Consider the following 22,753-nt stretch of genomic DNA (forward strand, 5'->3'; position numbering starts at 1 on the left):
ACGACCAAAAGACTTTGACGTAGGGTTTGATCAAATAGTATTTCATCGACAAATCCTTAAAATATCTGACCACTAAGCTGTCAGAAACTGCGGCAAAGGGAAATTGCTGCATAGAATCCCTTCTTAATTGTGACTGGCTCAAATAGATGTATTTGCTTAGGTGAGATGTTCTTACATAGTAGGGTCCAAAACTACATGTTTAATCTAAGCAATACACACCTGTTGTGGCCCAACAGGAGCCGTTGGAGTTGCCACCAGACTCCGACAGCAAGGGGCCCTATGAATTGGCTCTGGAGGATGTTGAGGACCCTGGACAGGGTTCCAACTCCGAGCAGGGCGCAGAGAGGCTGGTTGGCCACCAGGAGGCGCCTGAGCCTTGGACCAGTGGGGAGAAGACAAGGGAGAGTGATCCGGACTCCAGCAGTGAGTTGTTCCTGGATGCATGCCATCGAAGAGCTACTAGGCGTCAGGAACAATTACGCAATTACACAGTGATTGTACTCAGCTGGTGGTCATTAGAGTCCTCTCCAGACTATAAAAAGCTACTTGTGCAAATGCCCCTCTTTGCAGAAGTCAACGCAGGATTGAATGTCGGAGGACATTACTGTGAGCTTGGCAGGCTGGATTGCTGCCAAGCCTTATCTGTGTTTATTGCTGCCTGAGTTGCTGCCAAGGTCCTTATTTGTTTGTTATGCTTGGCTTTCAGCCACCGAGGTTTTGGTGTCTTGCTATTAAAGTACATTCCAGTTAAGCTTGTCTCGGCATTCGTTACTGGACAGAGGAGGGGGTCAGAAAACACACCTAATCAGTAGTATAATCCCAAATTGTTTTAATATAAACTATTTCATTAAAAAAATGTGCCTCTTGTAACCATTCACCTTAGCCACTTTGCAATGTTACACTCCGCATTTAGTGGCATGCAAAAACGATGAATTTGACACAGCGCACGTCCAAAACATCCCGCTTTGGGTTCAAAACAGCTCCTTTACACTCAAAACACTTCTGAAATGTTCAGAACAACATTGGAACAATTCTGGGAAAAGTCACGAGAGTTTTGCACACCCTCCTTCTGAGATGTCTTAAGAAAGTCTTGGAACAATCTGTGCTTGAAGTTGCATTCCTGTAAAATGAGCACATTGCGGCAAGACCCAATTGTTGAGGTTTTCAAGAAAGAATGCAGATCGAATGGGTCTTCTTCCAAAGATATGAGCTTCCATCTTCTCCCTGGGTACTGCCATCCATCCCAAATACCTACTGAAACTCTGGAAACTAATACAAAGGTCAACCCATTTCACAAATTTGAAAAAAGCTACTAATCTGCAAAAAGTACATCAGTTAATAATTAAAACTACAAAGGTAAAATAAGGATTTTCTTGCTTCTTCAAAACAGTAAAACTTGTATTGTTTTTATTCCACTTTTGGGTGAAAGAGATGGAGCTATATAGATCTGCTGTAAGTTCTGGCAAGAATAATTTATCATCTTATTTTGAAAAAAAAATGTGTACAGTACTCGAGACACATGACTTCATGCTTAACTAAACAGATTAAAAAACATAATCCTCATAATTCTCTTTTTACACTCAGGTAGACCCTTCAAGGTCAACATTACTTCCCTCTGTTTTAGTCACTTTTTAAGTCAGGAAGCTAACACCCTTCTGAAGGGTAAATATTTTCATTACAGTTACTACCCAGAATGGTACTTAAGGCAATAATTTATGGACAGTTGTCATATGCTCCTACTGCCATTTGAAGCCAGTAGCTTAGATTCCTAAAAATTATGAAGTTGTACAAATTCTCTCCTCCTTTCAGAAAGCCATGTTCATTTTCTCTCCAGGAAACAGGGCTATCAGCAAAGCCATGCACCGTCAGTGATACCCAGGGAGCCAGCTTTGGATCTTCAAAATAGCAACTGTTGAAAAAGATGGAATAATGTCATGAATAAAGTATACGAAATTAAAAAGACTGGACTGAATTTGCCCTCTGCGTTAAATAAATTAATGAGACATGATTCTCACAAAAATCCACTATAGTCTTATATAGAAATGACTAATTTCAGTAGTCCAAGACTGGACTACTGCAATGCGCTCTACATGGGGCAGCCTTTGAAGAGCATTTGGAGACTTCAGCTCGTCCAGAACGCAGCCGCGCGAGCGATTGTGGGTGCACCTCGGTACACCCACATTACACCTATCCTCCGCGAGCTGCACTGGCTACCGATCGGTCTCCGGATACGCTTCAAAGTGCTAGTCGTAACTTATAAAGCCCTTCATGGTATTGGACCTGGGTACTTGAGAGACCGCCTGCTGCCAATTACCTCCCAAAGACCCGTCAGATCGCACAGGGTCGGCCTCCTCCGGGTTCCGTCCACCAGCCAATGCCATCTGGCTACTACCCGGGGGAGGGCCTTCTCTGTAGCAGCTCCGGCCCTTTGGAATGAACTCCCCGCGGAGATCCAGACCCTCACTTCTCTCCAGGCCTTCTGGAAAGCCATCAAAACCTGGCTGTGCCGGCAGGCCTGGGGTTGATGAGTTCCCCTCCCCTCTCGACTGGTATGGCTGTGTGATTTTCGTGTATTTTAATTATGTGTACTGTTGTTTATGTTCCCTTTCCCCCCTGAGTTGTTCGCCGCCCTGAGTCCCTCCTGGAGAAGGGCGGCATACAAATAAACCAAATACAATACAATACAATACAAAAAGGAACCTAATTCTCTTCCCTTGTATTGGGATCATGATGGCATCAAGGTGCATATTAAGACTGCAGTCAAAAATATGGCATGGGGCACAATGTGAGAAATTTAGTCATTTCTATTTAAGACGATAGTGGATTTTTGTGAGAATCATGTCTCATTAATTTATTTAGCGCAGAGGGGAAATCAAATAGTGGTTCTTGTAATTGTTTGCTTGTAAGTTGACAACCGAGTTTGGGTCTTCCATTTTGTCTCAAAGTGTAGAGACGGGAGTTTTTGTGGTAATAATGACAATTATTCAAAACCAAAAAAGTGGGTAACTGGATCAAACACTTTAAAAGCACTTTAAAAACTGTCTTTGCCATGAACATGGATGGACAATATCACTTTTTGAATATACAAATGAAAAAAAAGGGGAATATCTAGTTATTCATAAAATTAAAAAAATCCCATCCAAACCCCGTTATTAAACAAACTTTTTAGTGTATGAAAAAACATTCTAGGTATAAAGGAAACTTGAAAATAAGATTTCTTATTTCTGATATTCTGCATCAGGAATGCACAATCTGTGGGGGAGCTTTGGGGAACTACAAGACTTTATATATGTTGTTGTTCAAAAGTTATTTTTATTTTTTATTTTATTATAACATAAAAAAGAAAAGGAACAAAACATATATATACTTTCATTATCCAAAAGCTATATCGTGCCTAAAAATAAGGGAAAAAATACAACCAAAAAATACTGCTGCTACAATAGTTACAATTCCATCAGTAGTGGGATTCAGCCAGTTCGCACCTATTCGGGAGAACCGGTTGGTAACTTTCTAAGCAGTTCGGAGAACCGATTGTTGGAAGAAATATTTTGTTTTTTCTCCACTTTACAGGGCTAATCCTGTAAGGAAGGCAGGAAGGAAACATTCTGGTGTTGTTTCTAGCCTAATCTTTATTGCCCTGCTTACAGAAACTGCCTCCCCGGTTAACTCTCATTACATTGTAACAGCTAAGGCGAAGTGCCCATCAACCTGAGTGACATTGACTTGGCCACACCCACTCAGTCACATGACCAAGCCACGCCTACCCAGATGGTCATTAGGGCAGAGAACCGGTTGTTAAATTATTTGAATCCCACCACTGAATTCCACGTATAATTATCTAATATAAATACGCATATAAACACACTTATATGACCATTTTTTTAACCTACAGTATTTTGTATAAATGAAATCCATATTCCATATTTATCCAAATGTAAGTCTCTATGGAGGTTCTCAGTCATCCAGGTCATGCTTGTCCCAAGACTGTGTTTTCAAGAGGCAACATCTTTGAAGATGTTTTGCTTCTTAGCCAAGCTTTTTCAGCTGAGAGCTGAAGCCAAGGTGGCGCAGGGGTTAGGGTGCAGTACTGCAGGCCACTTCAGCTGACTGCTATCTGCAGTTCAGCGGTTCTAATCTCACCGGCTCAAGGTTGACTCAGCCTTCCATCCTTCCGAGGTGGGTGAAATGAGGACCCAGACTGTGGGGGCGATATGCTGACTCTGTAAACCGCTTAGAGAGGGCTGAAAGCCCTATGAAGCGGTATATAAGTCTAATTAATAAATAATAAATAAATAAATAATAAGAAGCTTTTTGGATGAGAAGTGACACGTCTTCAAAGAAAAGCAAGAAAGTCTCAATTGCTCAGTGGTGCAATTCAGCAGGTTATATCCGGTTTGGGCGAACCGGTAGCGGTGGTGGCAGGAGGCTCTTGCCCTCCTGCCCGGATGTCATCACATCCCGTTTTTGACACTCTGCGAAGTTCCTGCGCATGCGTAGAGGTGGTGCATGTGCTCACATTTGCAAATCGATAGCAAGGGTAAGTTGATTTCACCCCTGTAGTTGCCTCTTGAAAAAGCACCTCTGTGATATCTAAATGTAGCTTTTTCAAATGGCAAAAATTACTTCTCATTGTGCTTAATTATTCCATTTTCTGTATTGAATTTCAATCCATCTGAATGAAATCCTGTACCATTCCTGTCCTGGACCTGCCACAAATGCTCTTCAGGGAAAGGAACTTCCCTTGCTGCCCTTATTTTTAAATGAAATGTTCAAATGATACTATTTGGAAGGTTGTAGTAAACAGAAATAAAAGTTACCATCACCAAATAAAAATAATAATAAGTAGAATAGAAATGCTGCCTTGGAGGCACAAGAGAAACTTAAATAAAACAATTTATGGCAAACATACGGGTATGTTCTGTGGGGTTTATTCTCTGGTTCCACCACAAAACCGCGCTCGACTAAACCGCGTCCGACTAAACCGTGTAGCTGACGTCATCAACAGGGCGACAACAGCGCGGAGACAGAAGCACGCTGTAAACCCTAAACCTAAAATTAACCCCTAAACCTAAACCTAACCCCCCTAAACCTAATCCTAACCCTAAACCTAACCCTAAACCTAACCCTTAACCTAATCCTAAACCTAACCCTAATCCTTAACCTAACCCTAACCCTTACCTTAAGTTGAATCGGCTTGCTTTCAAAGCGCTATTTAAAGCGCCCTTCTTTCTCCGCGCTGGCTGTTGTCGCCCTGTTGATGATGTCAGCGACGCAGTTTAATCAGGCACGGCTTAGTCGAGCGCGGTTTTGACGGGTTACGTATTCTCTAGCAAGTCTAGGCAGCATCCTTAATTTGCACAATTCTAGAGGCTAATTATTCAAGTCACTGCTTACCATATTTGTTCCAATAAATGAATGATCTTTTCTGATGGTATAAAGCCGGTTATTGTACACATCAAACCTTGTTCTATCAATGTGCTTGGCTGAGGACATACATACGTTGATAAAAAACTAGAGGATGTGTTTTCTCTGAAAATAGAAGATATATAAGATAAACAGTTCTGAAACATAAGTAACATTAGAACATGGCAAATAAATGTTCTGCTTAAAACTTGTAATAGGCGCTTAACATCCATTCAGGGTTAATTGCTTTTTTTCATAGTGTGAAGCTTCATAACAGAGTTTCACTAATTATCTAGATATGGCAGGCACCCCATGAACAAACATGGAAATAAAACCAACAGGTGTTAGCGATTTTATGCACAATTTAAGTACTTCGGTATTGCACTTCTATATTACTTCCCTATTTTTGATTGCTCCTGCTATTTTATGCTGTTTTGATACATTTTTCTCTACTTTTTCTTAGCGGTTTTTGCAATCGTGTTCTCTGTTAGAATGCCATTTTATTTGGTTGTCAGCTTTTTTTTAATAAAAGAAAAATGAAATGCGTAGCGGCAGCTAATACACACAGGTAGCATTGCAATGAAATGTGGTCTGTTGTACTGGTGAGGGAGGGACAGAAGCATTGATGAATGTCAGGAAAGCAAAAAGATAGATGAAAAATCTGACCATGTAAAGACAGAATGCAAAGTGGCATTTCACATAGCAGAATGCTAAAACGGAGCAGCAAAGAATCTGCATTTTGAACTATTTAAAAATATAATTGAACAATGCTTCCTGCATGTACAATTTTATGTCACCCATTGATTGTCTGGACTTCTGTTAATAATCATATTTGCATTTTGAAAGGAAATGAAGTTTGGAAGAAACTAAATTCAATTCTGGATCTAAATTATTAGAGTCTTGTGATACTTTTTTTTCAATTTCTCATTATGTTCAGTGATATATAGCAATAGCACTTAGACTTATATATCGCTTCACAGTGCTTTACAGCCCTCTCTAAGCAATTTATATTGTCCCCCAACAATCTGGGTCCTCATTTTACTGACCCTGAAAGGATGAAAGGCTACCGAACTACCAAATTGAAGGCAGCCAGCAGTCAGCAGAAGTAGCCTGCAGTACTGCATTCTAACCACTGCACTGTGCCCATTCAAGGCTTCCATCCATGTTGTATGTATTAATAAATTGCTACACTTCTTAAAAGTATTCCAACTGCGTTTTTTAATTAATAAAAATTGAATTTGATGTAATAGAGGAAGCCCACGAGTTTCTAATGATTTGAGATGCAATAGTTGGGTTTTTTTTTACTTCATTTGATGAATTTTGATTATTATAGCTAAACTAATTGCATTAGGGTGCTTAGTCTCTAAAGCTAAGTGGATGTTGATTTGAACCACAGTGGTGCAATGGTTAGAATCAGTGGTGGGTTTCAAAAATTTTTGGAACCTACTCTGTGGGTGTGGCCTCCTTTGTGGGAGTGGCTTGCTGACCGTGTGATCTAGTGGGAGTGGCTTGCCGGCCATGTGTTTTTTTTCTCTCTCTCTCTCTTTCCTTCCTTTTGTCTCTCTGTCCCTTTTTCCTTTTTTTCTTTCATCTCTCACTTTTTCTTTCTTTTTTCTTTTTTCTTTCTTTCTTCCTTTCTCTTTCTCTCTCTGTGTGAGTCTGTGTGAGTCTGTGTGTGTGTGTGTGTGTGTGTGTGTTTGGGAACCTCTTCTGTAGGTGTGGCCTGCTTTCCAGGTCCACTGGTGGAACCTCTTCTAACCGGTTCGGTAGATTTGATGAACCGGTTCTACCGAACCAGTGCGAACCGGTAGGAACCCATCTCTGGTTAGAATGCAGTATCTGCTGACTGCTAGCAGTTTGGCAGTTTGATTCTTACCAGCTCAAGGTTGACTCAGCCTTCTATCCTTCCAGGGCCAGTAAAATAAGGATCCAGATTGTTGGAAGCAATATCCTGACTCTGTAAACCCTTTAGAGAGGGTTGTAAAGCACAGTGAAGCAGTATGTAAGTCTAAGTGCTGTTGCTATTTGATCTTTGGCAAGGATAAACTCTTCTGTAAGTCTGCCCCTTGTGGGTTTTTAATTGTTCTTTTGTTCACCAGCTATATCACACATCCTTCTTTTCTCTACCAACGGCTATCCTAAATTAACAGAGAAAAGGAAAAAATAAAACCTGTTTGCAGCATTCACATTATTTTGTGGCTGCAGAAATCTGTCCTTTGCTTACTTGCAGAGGGGTGGGTTCGGTTCTGAAGGGAGCTCATTCCCCCTTCCCAAAAAGGACCTCTTTGTTGTATGGAATTTATCTTATAATACTTGCACAACTTTTGGGGGCATTTAACTTAGCCAGCCAGAGTATGTATGAGTGGATGAGATACAAAGTGCCTGAATAAATTGAATAAATGAATGCATAAGTAAAACCTCTTGCTAATAAAAGTCCACTGAGGTTCATTCATCCATAAACATTTGTAACTTACTCACTATTCAGAGGAACCCGTGGCAAGTTACAATCCATAAAATAAACAAGGAAAATTGAAAACACACAATATCACACAGGGGCTTAAAGGACAAAAAAAAGCAGCCAGGTTATATCGATACTGTACAGAGGTGGGTTCCTACCAGTTCGCACCAGTTCGGTAGAACCGGTTCGTCAAATCTACCGAACCGGTTAGAAGAGGTTCCACCAGTGGACCCGGAAAGCAGGCCACATCTACAGAAGAGGTTCCAAAAAATTTTGAAACCCACCACTGCCACACACACACACACACAGACTGACACAGAGAGAGAGAGAGAGAGAGAAAGGAATAAAGAAAGAAAAAAGAAAAAGTGAGAGATGAAAGAAAAAAAGAAAAAAGGGACAGAGAGACAAAAAGAAGGAGAGAGAGAGAGAGAGAGAGAGAGAGAGAGAGAGAGAGAGAGAGAGAGAGAAAGAAAGAAAGAAAGAAAGAAAGAAAGAAAGAAAGAAAGAAAGAAAGAAAGAAAGAAAACACATGGCCGGCAAGCCACTCCCACAAAGGAGGCCACACCCACAGAGTAGGTTCCAAAAAATTTTGAAACCCACCACGGATACTGTAACAGGAGAGTAAACAGTCAGGACTTCAGGACTTAAGAGCCGAGGTGGCGCAGTGGTTAAATGCAGCACTGCAGGCTACTTCAGCTGACTGCAGTTCTGCAATTCAGCTGTTCAAATCTCACCGGCTCAGGGTTGACTCAGCCTTCCATCCTTCCGAGGTGGGTAAAATGCGGACCCGGATTATTGTTGGGGGAAATATGGTGACTCTGTAAACCGCTTAGAGAGGGCTGAAAGCCCTATGAAGTGGTATATAAGTCTAACTGCTATTGCTATTCAAACTGGAGGCAGAAGAAGTTGATACCCATGTGGCCTCCAAGAGAAGGACAAAATTCCAGGACCAAAACACATCCCTAGATAATTTACCTTTTCCAAATGTTACTAAGGCCTCCCTAGAGATTGCATATTTTTTTTTTAAAATCACATTTTTTCACAAATGTAGAATTTGGTGAAGATTTATTTTAGGCTGAATTATGACGGTTTTATCATTTGATTTTTTATTTGCTAACTGTAAATAAATGAAAAAAAAATACTCACAAGCCAACATGAGTAAAAATGGCCCCAAGCCACTCAAACAATTCTTGTGCGCTGCATGCTTCCTCTGGCTCGCCGCGCAATTTATCACTCTTTAGAATTGGACACTGCACATTTCTCAACGTGCTAAAAGTTACTTTTGGGCGATGAGCCTGTATTTCCTTTTTAGAAAAATAGGACATCAAACTTGCTTCTTCTGATCCTTAAAAAAAAAACCAAAACATCATCCCACATTGAAAGATGGATAATCACTGCCACAAAAATAAGCATCCTGATTTAAAGTCTTCCAGCTCCTGTCATGGTACATGAAAACAGATCCGATCTATTGAAAAGCTGCATTAAAATAAAACCTCCTTGCAACTACATCTATGCAATGCCCAAAGCTTATGACCTCAAACTTTTTCCTCTCATCTTTCTAAGCACCATTTTCCTTTGAGAAACAAAAAATCCAGTTCCCAGAGAATGACCTCTCAGCCATTTTGCCTGAGTTTAAATAACTAACAATTATTGCAAATTACATATTTTAGATTGACATATGGGAATAACAAATACCTTTTCCCATCAAACGGTGCATTAAATGATGGTTTTAATGTACGATTATGTTGCATTTAATCTAATATTCAAACCTACTGTTGTACTTTAAAGCATTAAGAAACTTTGCTTTTTATTTGAAGTAATTCCACCATAAACTGATCTTAAGTGATCTCAAAAAAACTAAGAAGGATAGAACAGGAGATCACTAGGAAATTCCCAGGGAAATAGATTAAACTAGTAAGTTGGGGGGGGGGGGGAAATCCCTCTCTGGTACAATGGCACAGTGTTATTTCCAAAAATATTATCTGCATGACTCCATTAAGATACTTAGAGTTGAACTTAATTCAAGTGAATTCTACATTCAGAGCTAAAAGCAGTCTTCCCAGATTGTATAATTTTCATTCTCATTTTACATCTTACGTTTTTTATATATATAGGCAAAACTCAAAAAATTAGAATATCATGCAAATATCATTTATTTCAGTAATGCAACTTAAAAGTTGAAACTAATATATGAGATAGGCTCATTAAATGCAAAGCCAGATAGTTCAAGCCGTGATTTGTCATAATTGTGATGATTATGGCTTACAGCTCATGAAAACCCCAAATCCACAATCTCAGAAAATTAGAATATTGTGAAAAGGTGCAATATTCTAGGCTCAAAGTGTCCCACTCTAATCAGCTAATTAAGCCATAACACCTGCAAAGAGGTTCCTGAGCCTTTAAATGGTCTCTCAGCCTGGTTCAGTAGAAATCACAATCATGGGAAAGACTGCTGAGCTGACAGTTGTGCAGAAAACCATCATTGACATCCTCCATAAGGAGGGAAAGCCTCAAAAGGTAATTGCAAAAGAAGTTGGATGTTCCCAAAGTGCTGCATCAAAGCACATTAATAGAAAGTTACGTGGAAGGGAAAAGTGTGGAAGAAAAAGGTGCACAAGCAGCAGGGATGACTGCAGCCTTGAGAGGATTGTCAGGAAAAGGCCATTCAAAAGAGTCAGGGACTTTCACAAGGAGTGGACTGAGGCTGGAGTCAGTGCATCAAGAGCCACCACACACAGACGGATCCTGGACATGGGCTTCAAATGACGTATTCCTCTTGTCAAGCCACTCCTGAACAACAAACAACGTCAGAAGCGTCTTAACCTGGGCTAAAGAAAAACAGACCTGGTCTGTTGCTCAGTGGTCCAAAGTCCTCTTTTCTGATGAGAGCAGCTTTTGCATCTCATTTGGAAACCAAGGACCCAGAGTACGGAGGAAGAATGGAGAGGCACACACTGCAAGATGCTGGAAGTCCAGTGTGAAATTTCCACAGTCTGTGTTGATTTGGGGAGCCACGTCATCTGCTGGTGTGGGTCCACTGTGCTTCATTAAGTCCAGGATCAATGCAGCTGTTTACCAGGAGATTTTGGAGCACTTCATGCTTCCTTCCGCAGACAAGCTTTATAGGGATGCTGCCCACACTGCCAAAAGCACCGAAACCTGGTTCAATGACCGTGGGATTACTGTGCTTGATTGGACAGCAAACTCGCCTGACCTGAACCCCATAGAGAATCTATGGGGCATTGCCAAGAGAAAGATGAGAGACATGAGACCGAACAACGCAGAAGGGCTGAAGGCCGCTATTGAAGCATCTTGGTCTTCCATAACATCTCAGCAGTGCCACAGGATGATAGCTTCCATGCCACGCCGCATTGAGGCAGTAATTGCTGCAAAAGGGGCCCAAACCAAGTACTGAGTACATATGCATACTTATACTTTTCAGAGGTCCGATATTGTCCTATGTACAATCCTTGTTTTATTGATTGCATGTAATGTTCTAATTTTCTGAGATGGTGGATTGAACTGTCTTGCTTTCCATGTAATGAGTCTTATCTCGTATATTAGTTTCACCTTTTAAGTTGCGTTACTGAAATAAATGAACTTTTGCACGATATTCGAATTTTTCGAGTTTCACCTGTACATATAGGCTTCTAAAAACAGACATAAAAACAACAAAAGCAAAGAATAATTATTTTTTGTAATTCTATTACCTGTGGGTTGCCAATTTAGTAAGAAATCAAACTCAAGTGGCTTTTTTTCCTTCAGGGCCCAAATTATTCTCTTATATTTTTTATTTTCTGGAGTGAAAGCTGTATCCAACAAGTCAACTGTAATAACTATTAAAGCAACAAAAAGAACAAGTGTTAATAGTTTACATGTTATCTGGATAAATAAAAAGCTTATTTTTCTTTCTCTTCCTCCCCTTCTTTATATAACACAAAAACCTGTTAAATGTTATAATAAAAGATCTGTGCAAGGAATTATAATTCAATTGGACTCTAATATTGGCCCCAATTCAGCTCTATTCCCAATATCTACATCCTCCAGATGGAAACATATACCTGCTCTTCCCCCTAAAATCCCACACTTCCAGCTATTCCAACTATGTTCTGTGAAAATTTCTTGTGAAGGATTCTCTATTAATGGATCAGGCGGCTAAATTATTTTTTTTCAAACTGAACTCAACTGAATTCCAGTTTCCAAGTCTCAATGTTGGTGTTTCTCCTCCCCCTCCAAAGCTTCATAGAAGTATTTAAGAACTAGAAAGGTGTTGTGGCCCAGCAGGTGCCGTTGGAGCTGCCACCAGACTCCGACAGCGAGGGGCCCTCTGAGTTGGCTCTGGAGGATGTGGAGGACCCTGGACAGGGTTCCGACTCCGAGCAGGGCGCAGAGAGGCTGGTTGGCCACCAGGAGACGCCTGAGCCTTGGACCAGTGGGGAGGAGACAAGGGAGAGTGAGCCGGAGGCCAGTAGTGAGTTGTTCCTGGATGCACGCCATCAAAGAGCTAATATGTGTCAGGAACAGTTGCACAGAAACAGGAGGTAATTGCACTCAGCTGGTGGTCATTAGGCTCCTCTCCAGACTATAAAAAGACTGCTTGTGCACACGCCCCTCTTGCAGAAGTCAACGCAGGAACGAATGTCGGAGAACATTATTGTGAGCTTGGCAGGCTGGATTGCTGCCAAGGCTTATCTGTGCTGGATTGCTGCCACAGCTTATCTGTGCTGGTTTGCTGCCAAGGACCTGTCTGTTAATTAAATGCCGTAACTTATCTTTGGCTCGGAGTGTGTGTTGGTGTGGGACGAGGGGGGTCAGAACAGAAAGGTATGGATATTATCTATGAACGATGGGATACTTACTGTATCTCATTGGCTTTTTACCAGAATATAAAGAAGGGTGGCCTTGCAGTCCAAGCTCTTCATAAGTATCCTTGTCTACTGATAAAATCAATTTGCCTACAACAAGCAAAACCCATATAATTCAGAATAAGTTATAACCTATTTCATTTACACATATTTTAACCCCCCAAAATTAGCAATGAAACATAACTCATCCTAAGAACACACCATATTCCAGTGATGGCAATTTTTTTTGTCACAGAGTGCCCAAACCGGAATACACATATGCACACGTGTACACATACAAGCCAGAGCCCTGGGAACTCAAAGATCAGCTGTCCGGTACGCATGCACGCAGCAGCCACTTACTCCTCTTGAATCCGGCACACACATGTATGCTGGAGCCCTGAAAACTCGATGACCAGCTGGCCAGCAGACACATGCGCGCCAGCCAGCTTATCTTCAGCTTTCTGGCACTCGCGTGCCGGACACCAGAAGAGCAGGTGACGCCGCCGCATGTGGTGGGATTCAAATAATTTAACAACCGGTTCTCTGCCCTAATGACCAGCTGAGTAGGTGTGGCTCAGTAGTCATGTGACTGGGTGGGCGTAGCCAACTCAACATCACTCAGGTCGATGGACGCTTCACCTTAGCTGCTACAATGTAATAAGGGTTAACCGGAGAGACAGTTTCTGTAAGCAGGGCAATAAAGATTAAGCTAGAAACAACACCAGGATGTTTCCTTCCTGCCTTCCTTACAGGATTAGCCCTGTGAAGTGGGGAAAAAACAAAAGGAGATTTCTCCCAACAACCGGTTCTCCGAACTGCTTAGAAAGTTACCAACCAGTTTTCTGCCCTAATGACCATCTGGGTAGGTGGGGCTCGGTGGTCATATGATCATGTGGGCGTGGTCAAGTCAATGTCACTCAGGTCGATGGGCGCTTCGCCTTAGTTGTTACAATGGTAATAAGGGTTAACCAGAGAGGCAGTTTCTGTAAGCAGGGCAATAAAGATTAAGCTAGAAACAACATCAGAATGTTTCCTTCCTGCCTCCCTTACAGGATTAGCCCTGTAAAGTGGGGAAAAACAAAAGGAGATTTCTTCCAACAACCGGTTCTCCCAACTGCTTAGAAAGTTACCAACCGGTTCTCCCGAATAGGTGCGAACCGGCTGAATCCCACCACTGCCACAGAGGGCTCTGAGTGCCATGTGTGCCATAGGTTTGCCATCACTGAAAGGGGTAAAAACATCAACTGTGCTAATTTATCCTCATAAAAGTCTTCTTGATCAAATTAGTGACCTCATTTTTAAGCCTCTGCTGCTTCGTCTTTGCATCGAACTCAGTTGAATTAAACTCCAGATTTTAAGAGAATTCAGATAGCTGAATTTACTTCTTGCTCTGAACAATTGCTTAATTTCTCAACAGGTATAAAACTGTGTTTCTCTCTCTGGCCCCCGTCTTTAAAGGTAAGGGAAACCAGCTCAGAAATTTCATTTAAAGCTCTTTTCTGGATGTTAAAAGAACAATAGGAATAGCAGTTAGACTTATATACCGCTTCACAGTGCTTTACAGTCTTCTAAGTGGTTTACAGAGTCAGCGTATTGCCCCCAATGATCTGGGTCCTCATTTTACCCATCTTGTAAGTAAGTAAGTAAAAGTAAGTAAGTAAAAGTAAGTAAGTAAGTAAGTAAGTAAGTAAGTAAGTAAGTAAGTAAGTAAGAAAGAAAGAAAGAAAGAAAGAAAGAAAGAAAGAAAGAAAGAAAGAAAGAAAGAAAGAAAGAAAGAAAGATCTTTATTACGGTCAAAGACCAGCAATACACATTAGTTTTTACACTATATCAAAAAATAGCAATAGCAATAGCAGTTAGACTTATATACCGCTTCATAGGGCTTTCAGCCCTCTCTAAGCAGTTTACAGAGTCAGCATATCGCCCCCACAGTCTGGGTCCTCATTTCACCCACCTCGGAAGGATGGAAGGCTGAGTCAACCTTGAGCCGGTGAGATTAGAACCGCTGAACTGCAGATAGCAGTCAGCTGAAGTGGCCTGCAGTCCTGCACTCTACCTACTGCGCCACCTTGGCTCCAATGCGACTAAGCAGGAGCTGACCATATGCCTTTTCAGGGGTGGGTTGTTCACACCCCTGGAAAGTTCTATTATTTATGCAGGAGGAGGTGCGCAAAGTAAAATAAATTTACAGAATATATATTTGTGAGAATTGATTTTTGCAATCCTTCCACTGCAAGAGAAGTGGTTAAAAGTGTAACTCCTGATGATGTATGAAGACTTGGGGAGGTGTACATGTCCATGCTTAATTCTGGGTTATGTAAACACAATAATTGGCCAAATGATTCATATGTGCGCTTTGATCTTCCCTCATTTTTAACAATTGCTTGCTTTAATCCCACTGAGTTAAATAACTAACATTCCGGAGCTATTATAACATCTCTGATATCTTGGATCTGAATTCATACCTGTTGGTAGCAATGCAGCTGTATTGTCTTGGTCAATTCTTGTATTGTATGTAAGAGCATAACATGAACCTAAAATACACACAAGGTTTGGATGTTTTTTTTTTAAAATCAAATCAAATCACACCATAGTGAAAATATAACACAGAGTCACTATTAAGAGGAAGAAGCTTATTTATCGCTAACCAAAAGGGTTCCCTGCGTGACTATTATTGCAACAGATTTATAGAGTTGCTGCTATATCTTCCCTTCCAACATTGCTGGAGCAATAACTGGGCCAGGAATACACTTCCCTCTAGATTCGTTCTTGAGAAATACGGGGATGCAATTGCTACTTCTACTAATGTCACAAAAGATTACTGTTTCTGAAAGACAAAGAAAATGTGAGGCCTGAGATTGTCACGCAGCGTAGCAGGTTAGCTAGTTAACCCGCATAAGAGGGAATACTGCAAATAAAAGTATGTATGTATGTATGTATGTATGTATGTATGTATGTGTGTATATATATATATATATATATATATATATATATATATATATATATATATATATATATATCTCAGCACAAATAAAAACATATATATATATATATATATATATATATATATATATATATATATATATATATATATATATATATATATATATACACACACTTTTATATATGCTTTAAGTGTGTGTGTGGGTGTTGTATTTGTGCTGATAAATAAAATAAAGGGAGACTAGTATAGATCTATTTCAAACTATTTAGCTCTCGTCAGCTAGCCATACCCTTACTGGGATTCGAACCTGTGCTGCATTACATCTGTATTACATTTGAACCTTCAAATCCCAGTAAGGGTATGGCTAGCTGATGAGAGCTAAATAGCTTGAAATAGATCTATACTAGTCTCCCTTTATTTTATTTATCAGCACAAATACAACACAAATGTAACAAAGGCAACAGTAAAAATATTGGGTTTCTGTCTGGATGGTCTCTTGTGACGAGCCGATTGACAGATAATGGAAGCAGTAGACTTCCTCCCATAATTGGGGCATACCAGGGGTTGTGACTTTAAATATATATATATATGTTGTATTTGTGCTGATAAATAACTATATATATCAGCACAAATTAAAAAAAAACACACACACAGATATATATATAGAAAAATATATATATATTTAGAAAAAAAAACTTTTGCAAATATTTACCTCCTGCCCCCGCCCTCCCCCCCCCGAACCCCACACCCCCCCAACCTCCCCCCCCTGGACTTCCCAGAACAAATACAGGGTATAAATCTTTAACAAAGATGTTCTAAAATAAACTTAAAGAAAGTTAGTATCATCTTTCATTTGAGTTTTAACTCCTCTTTGCTAGGCTAACTCTAAACAGATTATAACACTCCTTGTTTCTTCAGTCATAAACTATCTGGAATTTCTTAGTCCCATATTTATTTTGAGTATAGTCAATCCATCTTCTCCACTCCAGTTTATATCTCTCATTTGAGTGATCCTTAAGATATGCTGATATTTTAGCCATCTCTGCTAGGTTTGTTACTTTTAATGTCCATTCTTGAATAGTAGGCAAATCTTCCTTCTTCCAGTATTGCGGAGAATGAAGATATTATTAAATGGGGTTTAATATAGTTATGTCCATCGCTGTGGATTTTCAATGTCAGTGAATTTGAATTGGGACATTTATAGAATTCTCCATTCTAAAATGAAAGTAGAATAAAACATATTCTCTCCTAAGGATTATAACATATTCTGAAATCATAATTATTTATTATCTATTGTAAATCCAGGAGAAGGATTGATGGCATGTATTCCATGAAGTGGGAGCTCAGGAAAGAGAACCAAGCTACTTTTATACTCTTAAGTCAAATCTCACTTACCTTTCTTCACAAATGTGTTAATGAATTCTTGGGTCAGTAGCTCATGAAGAAACAAATTCTTTACAAGGTAATATTCCCCAATATCAGCAACCGCCTTTTTTAGGGCTTGTGGAACTATTCCACAATCAGGTATCAAAAAGGACACCTATCAAAAGAACATTTGGGAGAGAAGTCAGATCTTCTATTCATTGATAAAATGGACTGAAACATTAGATTTTTACAGTCTCTTGCAAAACATCAAAATGAAACCATGCCATAGAACTTGCACAAAATAGCAATACCGACATAGGTGGGGGTTCTTACCAGTTCGCACCTATTCGGTAGAACCGGTTCGTCAAATCTACCGAACCGGTTAGAAGAGGTTCCACCAGTGGACCCAGAAAGCAGGCCACACCTAAAGAAGAGGTTGCAAAAATTTTTGAAACCCACCACTGGTCCTTGGATAGGATTATTCTACACTATCATGCTCCTATTTATAAAACTCAGTGTCTCTGTGGAAGGTAAGGATGACTACTGCGTTTGTGGTGCAATCAGAACATTGCGTGTGTTGAAGTTGTTTCAAGGCAAACCAAAGATGCCTTTTAAAAAACAAGTTGACATCATATTCTTATGCATGCCAGTGCTGTGTGGGAGGTGATTTAAGGTGGTTCTGACAAGTGTCGTCGGCATCTTCATATCCGGTCACATGGGCGGCGAGCCACTCCCATCCGGTCACATGGGCGGCAAGCCACTCCCACAAAGGAGGCCACACCCACAGAGTAGGTTCGAACAATTTTTGAAACCCACCACTGAATACCGAATAGCAAGTCAGTGTTTAGTCCACTGTATAACACACCATTTCTTGAATCCAAGTCCAATTTGGTGACCAACTATACTTTATTGGCTTTCTCCGCATATGGTAGATGTCCATCTTCACTCGGGCGCAATTGACCATTGCTTTAAATGTTTATGCACGGCTTGTAGATCAAGTTAATCTCAAGGCAGTTTACAACCATTACAGTTATAGCTAGCTACCTTCCCCTCCTCCACAGCAATCTCCTTTGAAAATCCAACATCAATTTAATTACCCCGTGTCTCTGATGAAATGATGCATAACTAACTGTTGAAGAAATGGATTTTAAAATTGACTGAATTAGCAGAGATGGCGAAATTAACTGCTTTGATCGGAGATAATGGACAGTTTTAGATGAGACGAGAAGCCATTTCTACATGTTAAATACAATAACAAGATAGTTAACAGAAGAATTTGAACATCAGTGAAACAGTTAGCTTAACCTGTTGACAGTTCTTTTTATATAATATTTAAAAGGGGAAGAGAATTTATGGTTTTCTTATTTTCGGCATCCAGAAGATTCTATAGGCTTAATGTTGAATTTATTTGATATTTGGGTCTCCTTTTCTCCTTTTTTGTACACCGATCTTCTTCTTCTTTCTTCTTCTTCTTTCTTCTTCTTCTTCGCCTACGTCACCCCAAGACTGGATTACTGTAACGCACTCTACATGGGGCTGCCCCTGAAGAGTGTCCGAAGACTACAGCTGGTCCAGAATGCAGCCGCGCGAGCGATAATGAGTGTACCTAGATACATCCATGTTACACCTATCCTCCGCGAGCTGCACTGGCTTCCCATTGGTCTCCGGACCCGCTTCAAGGTACTAGTCGTTACTTTTAAAGCCCTACATGGTATGGGACCTGGCTACCTGAGAGACCGCCTCCTGCCATTTACCTCCCAACGACCAATAAGATCACACAGGTTGGGCCTCCTCCGGGTGCCGTCGACCGGACAATGCCGGCTGGCGGCTCCCCGAGGGAGGGCCTTCTCTGTAGCTGCACCGGCCTTGTGGAACGAGCTACCTGCAGAGATCCGGACCCTCACCACTCTCCCGGCCTTCCATAAAGCAACCAAGACCTGGCTGTTCCGGCAGGCCTGGGGCTGTTGATTAATTTCCAGCCCCACTTGATGGAATGGATGTTGTATTGTTTTTAATTTTGTATTTTTAAATATTTTAAATGCTTTACTTGTTGTGAGCCGCCCAGAGTCCCTAGGGAGTGGGCGGCATACAAATCCTATTAAAATAAAAGTTAAAGTTCTTCTTCTTCTTCGCTGTTGTTAGTGCGGGATGTATTTTATTTTGTTTGCTTTTCTGTTTTGTATTTCATCTTTTGTGATACAACAAAATAAGTATATTTAAATGGAAATGATGCATAGCTTACAGGAGTTTATGATTTTTAATAAAACCCGTTAATGAGAAACTGTGTTATCAGACTACTTCTAATTTCTGGCTACCAAAGACTACCTCGGATCTCCTGTAATGTCTAAATTCTCCAGCAGCTTTAATCTTCTGACTGGAATCTCATTTTTTCAGTCCCTGGGCTCCTGGCATGTGAAGAATTTTTTCAACAAACCCTCCTTTGAACAGTCTCCTTCTTGGCCCTTTACTAGAATGTTGATACTCTTGTTAGAAAGGAGGATATTGGGACAATTTCTATAATGCTTCCCCCCCCCCTCTTTTAGCTTTTTTAAGGAGGCCAGATTAATTCACTTCTGTTTTATAGCTCCATTGCTGTTGGTTTTATTGATTTCCAGAACAATAGCTGCATTAATCTCTTGCTTGCAAAATGAAGTGTTCAGCACCTTCCGAAGGGACACACTTTTAATTCAGTTTCAGTTTCAGTTTTGGTTTATTTGTATGCCGCCCTTCTCCAGGAGGGACTCAGGGCAGCGAACAACTCAAAGGGGAAAGCGAACATAAACAACAGTACACATAATTAAAATACACGAAAATCACACAGCCATACCAGTCGAGAGGGGAGGGGAACTCATCAACCCCAGGCCTGCCGGCACAGCCAGGTTTTGACGGCTTTCCGGAAGGCCTGGAGAGAGGTGAGGGTCCGGATCTCCGCGGGGAGTTCATTCCAAAGGGCCGGAGCTGCTACAGAGAAGGCCCTCCCCCGGGTAGTAGCCAGGTGGCATTGGCTGGTAGACGGAACCCGGAGGAGGCCAACCCTGTGAGATCTAATGGGTCTTTGGGAGGTAATTGGCAGCAGGCGGTCTCTCAAGTACCAAGGTCCAATACCATGAAGGGCTTTATAAGTGACGACTAGCACTTTGAAGCGTATCCGGAGACCGATCGGTAGCCAGTGCAGCTCGCGGAGGATAGGTGTAACGTGGGTGTACCGAGGTGCACCCACAATCGCTCGCGTGGCTGCGTTCTGGACGAGTTGAAGTCTCCGAATACTCTTCAAAGGCTGCCCCATGTAGAGCGCATTGCAGTAGTCATTAATTTCATCAGATGCTCAAATTGTTACATGAAACTAGAACTACCATAGTTAGCTGGAATGGTGAAAATGAAAAGGGAAACACAGAATCCATGATGATAAAGAGTTCTATAGGCAAGTTATTAACATTTAATTTCAATCTACAAATAATAGCAGAGTGCTAGGGCACCCTGAAGCAGAGTGGATGGAATCCAACTAATTGCTATGAGATTTGGAGAAGCAAGGCATTCCCTTCTTGCTCATCTATATCGAGAAGAAAGGATTCAAGAGTATTTACATATCTTGCTCTCTGACAATTATGGAAAAAGGGGGGAATATTTAAAGTACCCCAATCAGATCCTGTAAACTTTTGAGAAATGAATAGATTTTTAAACATGAGATGAAAGACGGAATGCCAAATATACCGTAATATATGGTTTAATTAGACTTGTTATTACTGTACTTTACTGAAAATAAAATAAAAAGAAATCTATTTTTTTTTAAAGTAATTGCAATATAATGGCTCAGCAAATGACTGGTTTGCACAAATCCCCTGGTAGATTGTTTTAATTAATACATAAATGCCTTTCTGTCCTTGTAGGGTCTCAAATTTCTTAAGATGCTTCTTACACTGCAGTGTTTTGATTCTTTATTCAAAACTCAATGCAATATTAAACACCTAAGCCAACCAAATAATGAGTAACTAGCATACTTGAATGTGGCATATTAAGACACTACTCCAGCTAGTTATAATACAATATTCCCACGTACTTATGTTGAAAGAAATGTCCTGGGTTCGGCTCCAAGTGGGGAAAAAGACACTGGAGAAATGGAGGCTGCTTGGAAAGATGGTTTTAATGGTGGACAGGACCACGTGGCTTGAGTCCTGAACAGAAAAGGGGATCACATGCTTCAATGTTGGTGGAGAAGAAGAGAAGGGCCGAGGGAGGGGCTTGCTAGGCTTTTTATACCCTGTTCAGTCCCACCTCTCTGTTTCCTGTTCCTGTGTAAGAAATGTATTCTGATTGGTTGTCAAACTCCCATAGGGCCATGCAAGGGCAACTCTCTAGGCTGTGTTTTGAATCCAGGTTTGGTTGAGTTCTCAGATGCCATGTGGTCAGTTGGGGCCAATATTATCATGCTTTAATCCCAGCCCCCTGGAGCTGAAGGGGAGAAGCCTTTATTATGTAAAGTGGACTAGCTTGGCCTTCTTAATGGCCCATTGACAAAGTGGGGATGGCCAGGAAGCTGTAGGCAGCTATTCTGTCTTTTAAAACATGTTTCTTTCTTTTCACATCCAGAGAAATATCTATCTATCTATCTATCTATCTATCTATCTATCTATCTATCTATCTATCTATCTATCTATCTATCTATCTATCTGTATTGTATTGTATTTGACTCCCATGGTGCCATGCAGGGGGCTACTCTCTAGGCTGTGATGAGTTCTCAGTTGCCTTGTGGTCAGTTGAGTAATATCCCTTCCCCCTACAGCTGCAGTGAGGAGAAGTCTTTATTATGTAAAGTGGGCTAGCCGGGCCATCTTAATGGCCCATTAGCTGGGGATGGGCAGAAAGCTATAGGCAACTATTCTGTCTTTTAAAACATGTTTCTTTTCACATCCAGAGAAATATTCTGCCTTTTCAATATCTCCTAGGATACTTCGTTTTTCTGGGAGAGGGCTGGATGATAACTTCCCACGTACTTAAATATACATAAATCGCGATGCATAAGCAGGCATGGACTTTTAACACACACACACAAAGAATCTCATGTTAAAAATTATCCTTGCAACAAGCATCGACATGAAATCGAAGAGGGGGACAATTGCAATTTAAGACACTTTGTTCCTGTAGGTAGCATTACTGAACGATATTGTTACTCCTCCTCCTCCTCCCTTCTGAACAGCCTCCCGCCCTCCTTCCCTTCCTTTCCCCCCCCCCCCCCGTGCAACTCAACTCACCCCGCAATTGAAAGGGTGCCCCCGCACGTGCGCCACGTGCCGGGACCGCGCGTGCTGCACGTGGCTCCTCTCGCACACCAGCAAGTGGCGGGGAGACTCGCGGAGCCACCGCAACGGCGCGAACATCGTCGGCTCCCCCACGCGCATGCGCGCCAGCTGCGGAATCCTGGCTGGACAGAGAGAGAACGGAGGCGGCGGCGGGAGGGGGGGAATCTCCTACGTAACGCGTAACGCTTACGTAACGAGGCGGAGCCCGAGAGCCCGCCCAGGGGCGGGGCCAAATGTTAAGCGTTCAACGCATGGCTAAAGTGTATGGCTGAAGCGTCCGCGCCCTTACTTAGGTGCCAGGAGTTGGAGGGGGGGGGGCGGCTTGGAAATAATAAAGCTGTTTGATGCACCAGAGTACTTTGAAAACCTTTAGGCCAGGAGGAGTCTCCAACCTTGGCAACTTGAAGCCTGGAGGACTTCAACTCCCAGAATTCCCCAG

At 41.3% G+C, this 22,753-nt stretch overlaps 1 protein-coding gene across 1 annotated transcript; it reads right to left on the reverse strand.

Moving 5' to 3' along the window:
• Positions 1-812: 812 nt before the first annotated feature.
• RPP40 (ribonuclease P/MRP subunit p40) lies at positions 813-22,419 on the reverse strand. The gene is made up of 8 exons (XM_032222215.1): positions 22,267-22,419; positions 17,048-17,192; positions 15,174-15,242; positions 12,721-12,816; positions 11,572-11,697; positions 9,008-9,206; positions 5,395-5,529; positions 813-1,909 (listed from the first exon to the last, which is right to left on the reverse strand). Exons 1-8 carry the CDS (start codon positions 22,411-22,413, stop codon positions 1,714-1,716), a joined length of 1,113 nt encoding a protein of 370 aa, XP_032078106.1. The 5' UTR covers positions 22,414-22,419; the 3' UTR covers positions 813-1,713.
• Positions 22,420-22,753: the final 334 nt, after the last annotated feature.

This window comes from Thamnophis elegans, chromosome 8 (genome assembly GCF_009769535.1).
Source record: "Thamnophis elegans isolate rThaEle1 chromosome 8, rThaEle1.pri, whole genome shotgun sequence".
Taxonomy (NCBI): domain Eukaryota; kingdom Metazoa; phylum Chordata; class Lepidosauria; order Squamata; family Colubridae; genus Thamnophis; species Thamnophis elegans.

Coding starts and splice junctions, on each gene's coding strand:
- RPP40 (XM_032222215.1), bottom strand. CDS start 22,413: ATGCGCGTGGGGGAGCCGACGATGTTCGCGCCGTTGCGGTGGCTCCGC. Junction 17,193..22,266: donor GGCACCCTTTCAATTGCGGG/GTGAGTTGAGTT, acceptor TTCTTTTGATAG/GTGTCCTTTTTGATACCTGA. Junction 11,698..12,720: donor TAAAAAGCCAATGAGATACA/GTAAGTATCCCA, acceptor TTGCTTTAATAG/TTATTACAGTTGACTTGTTG.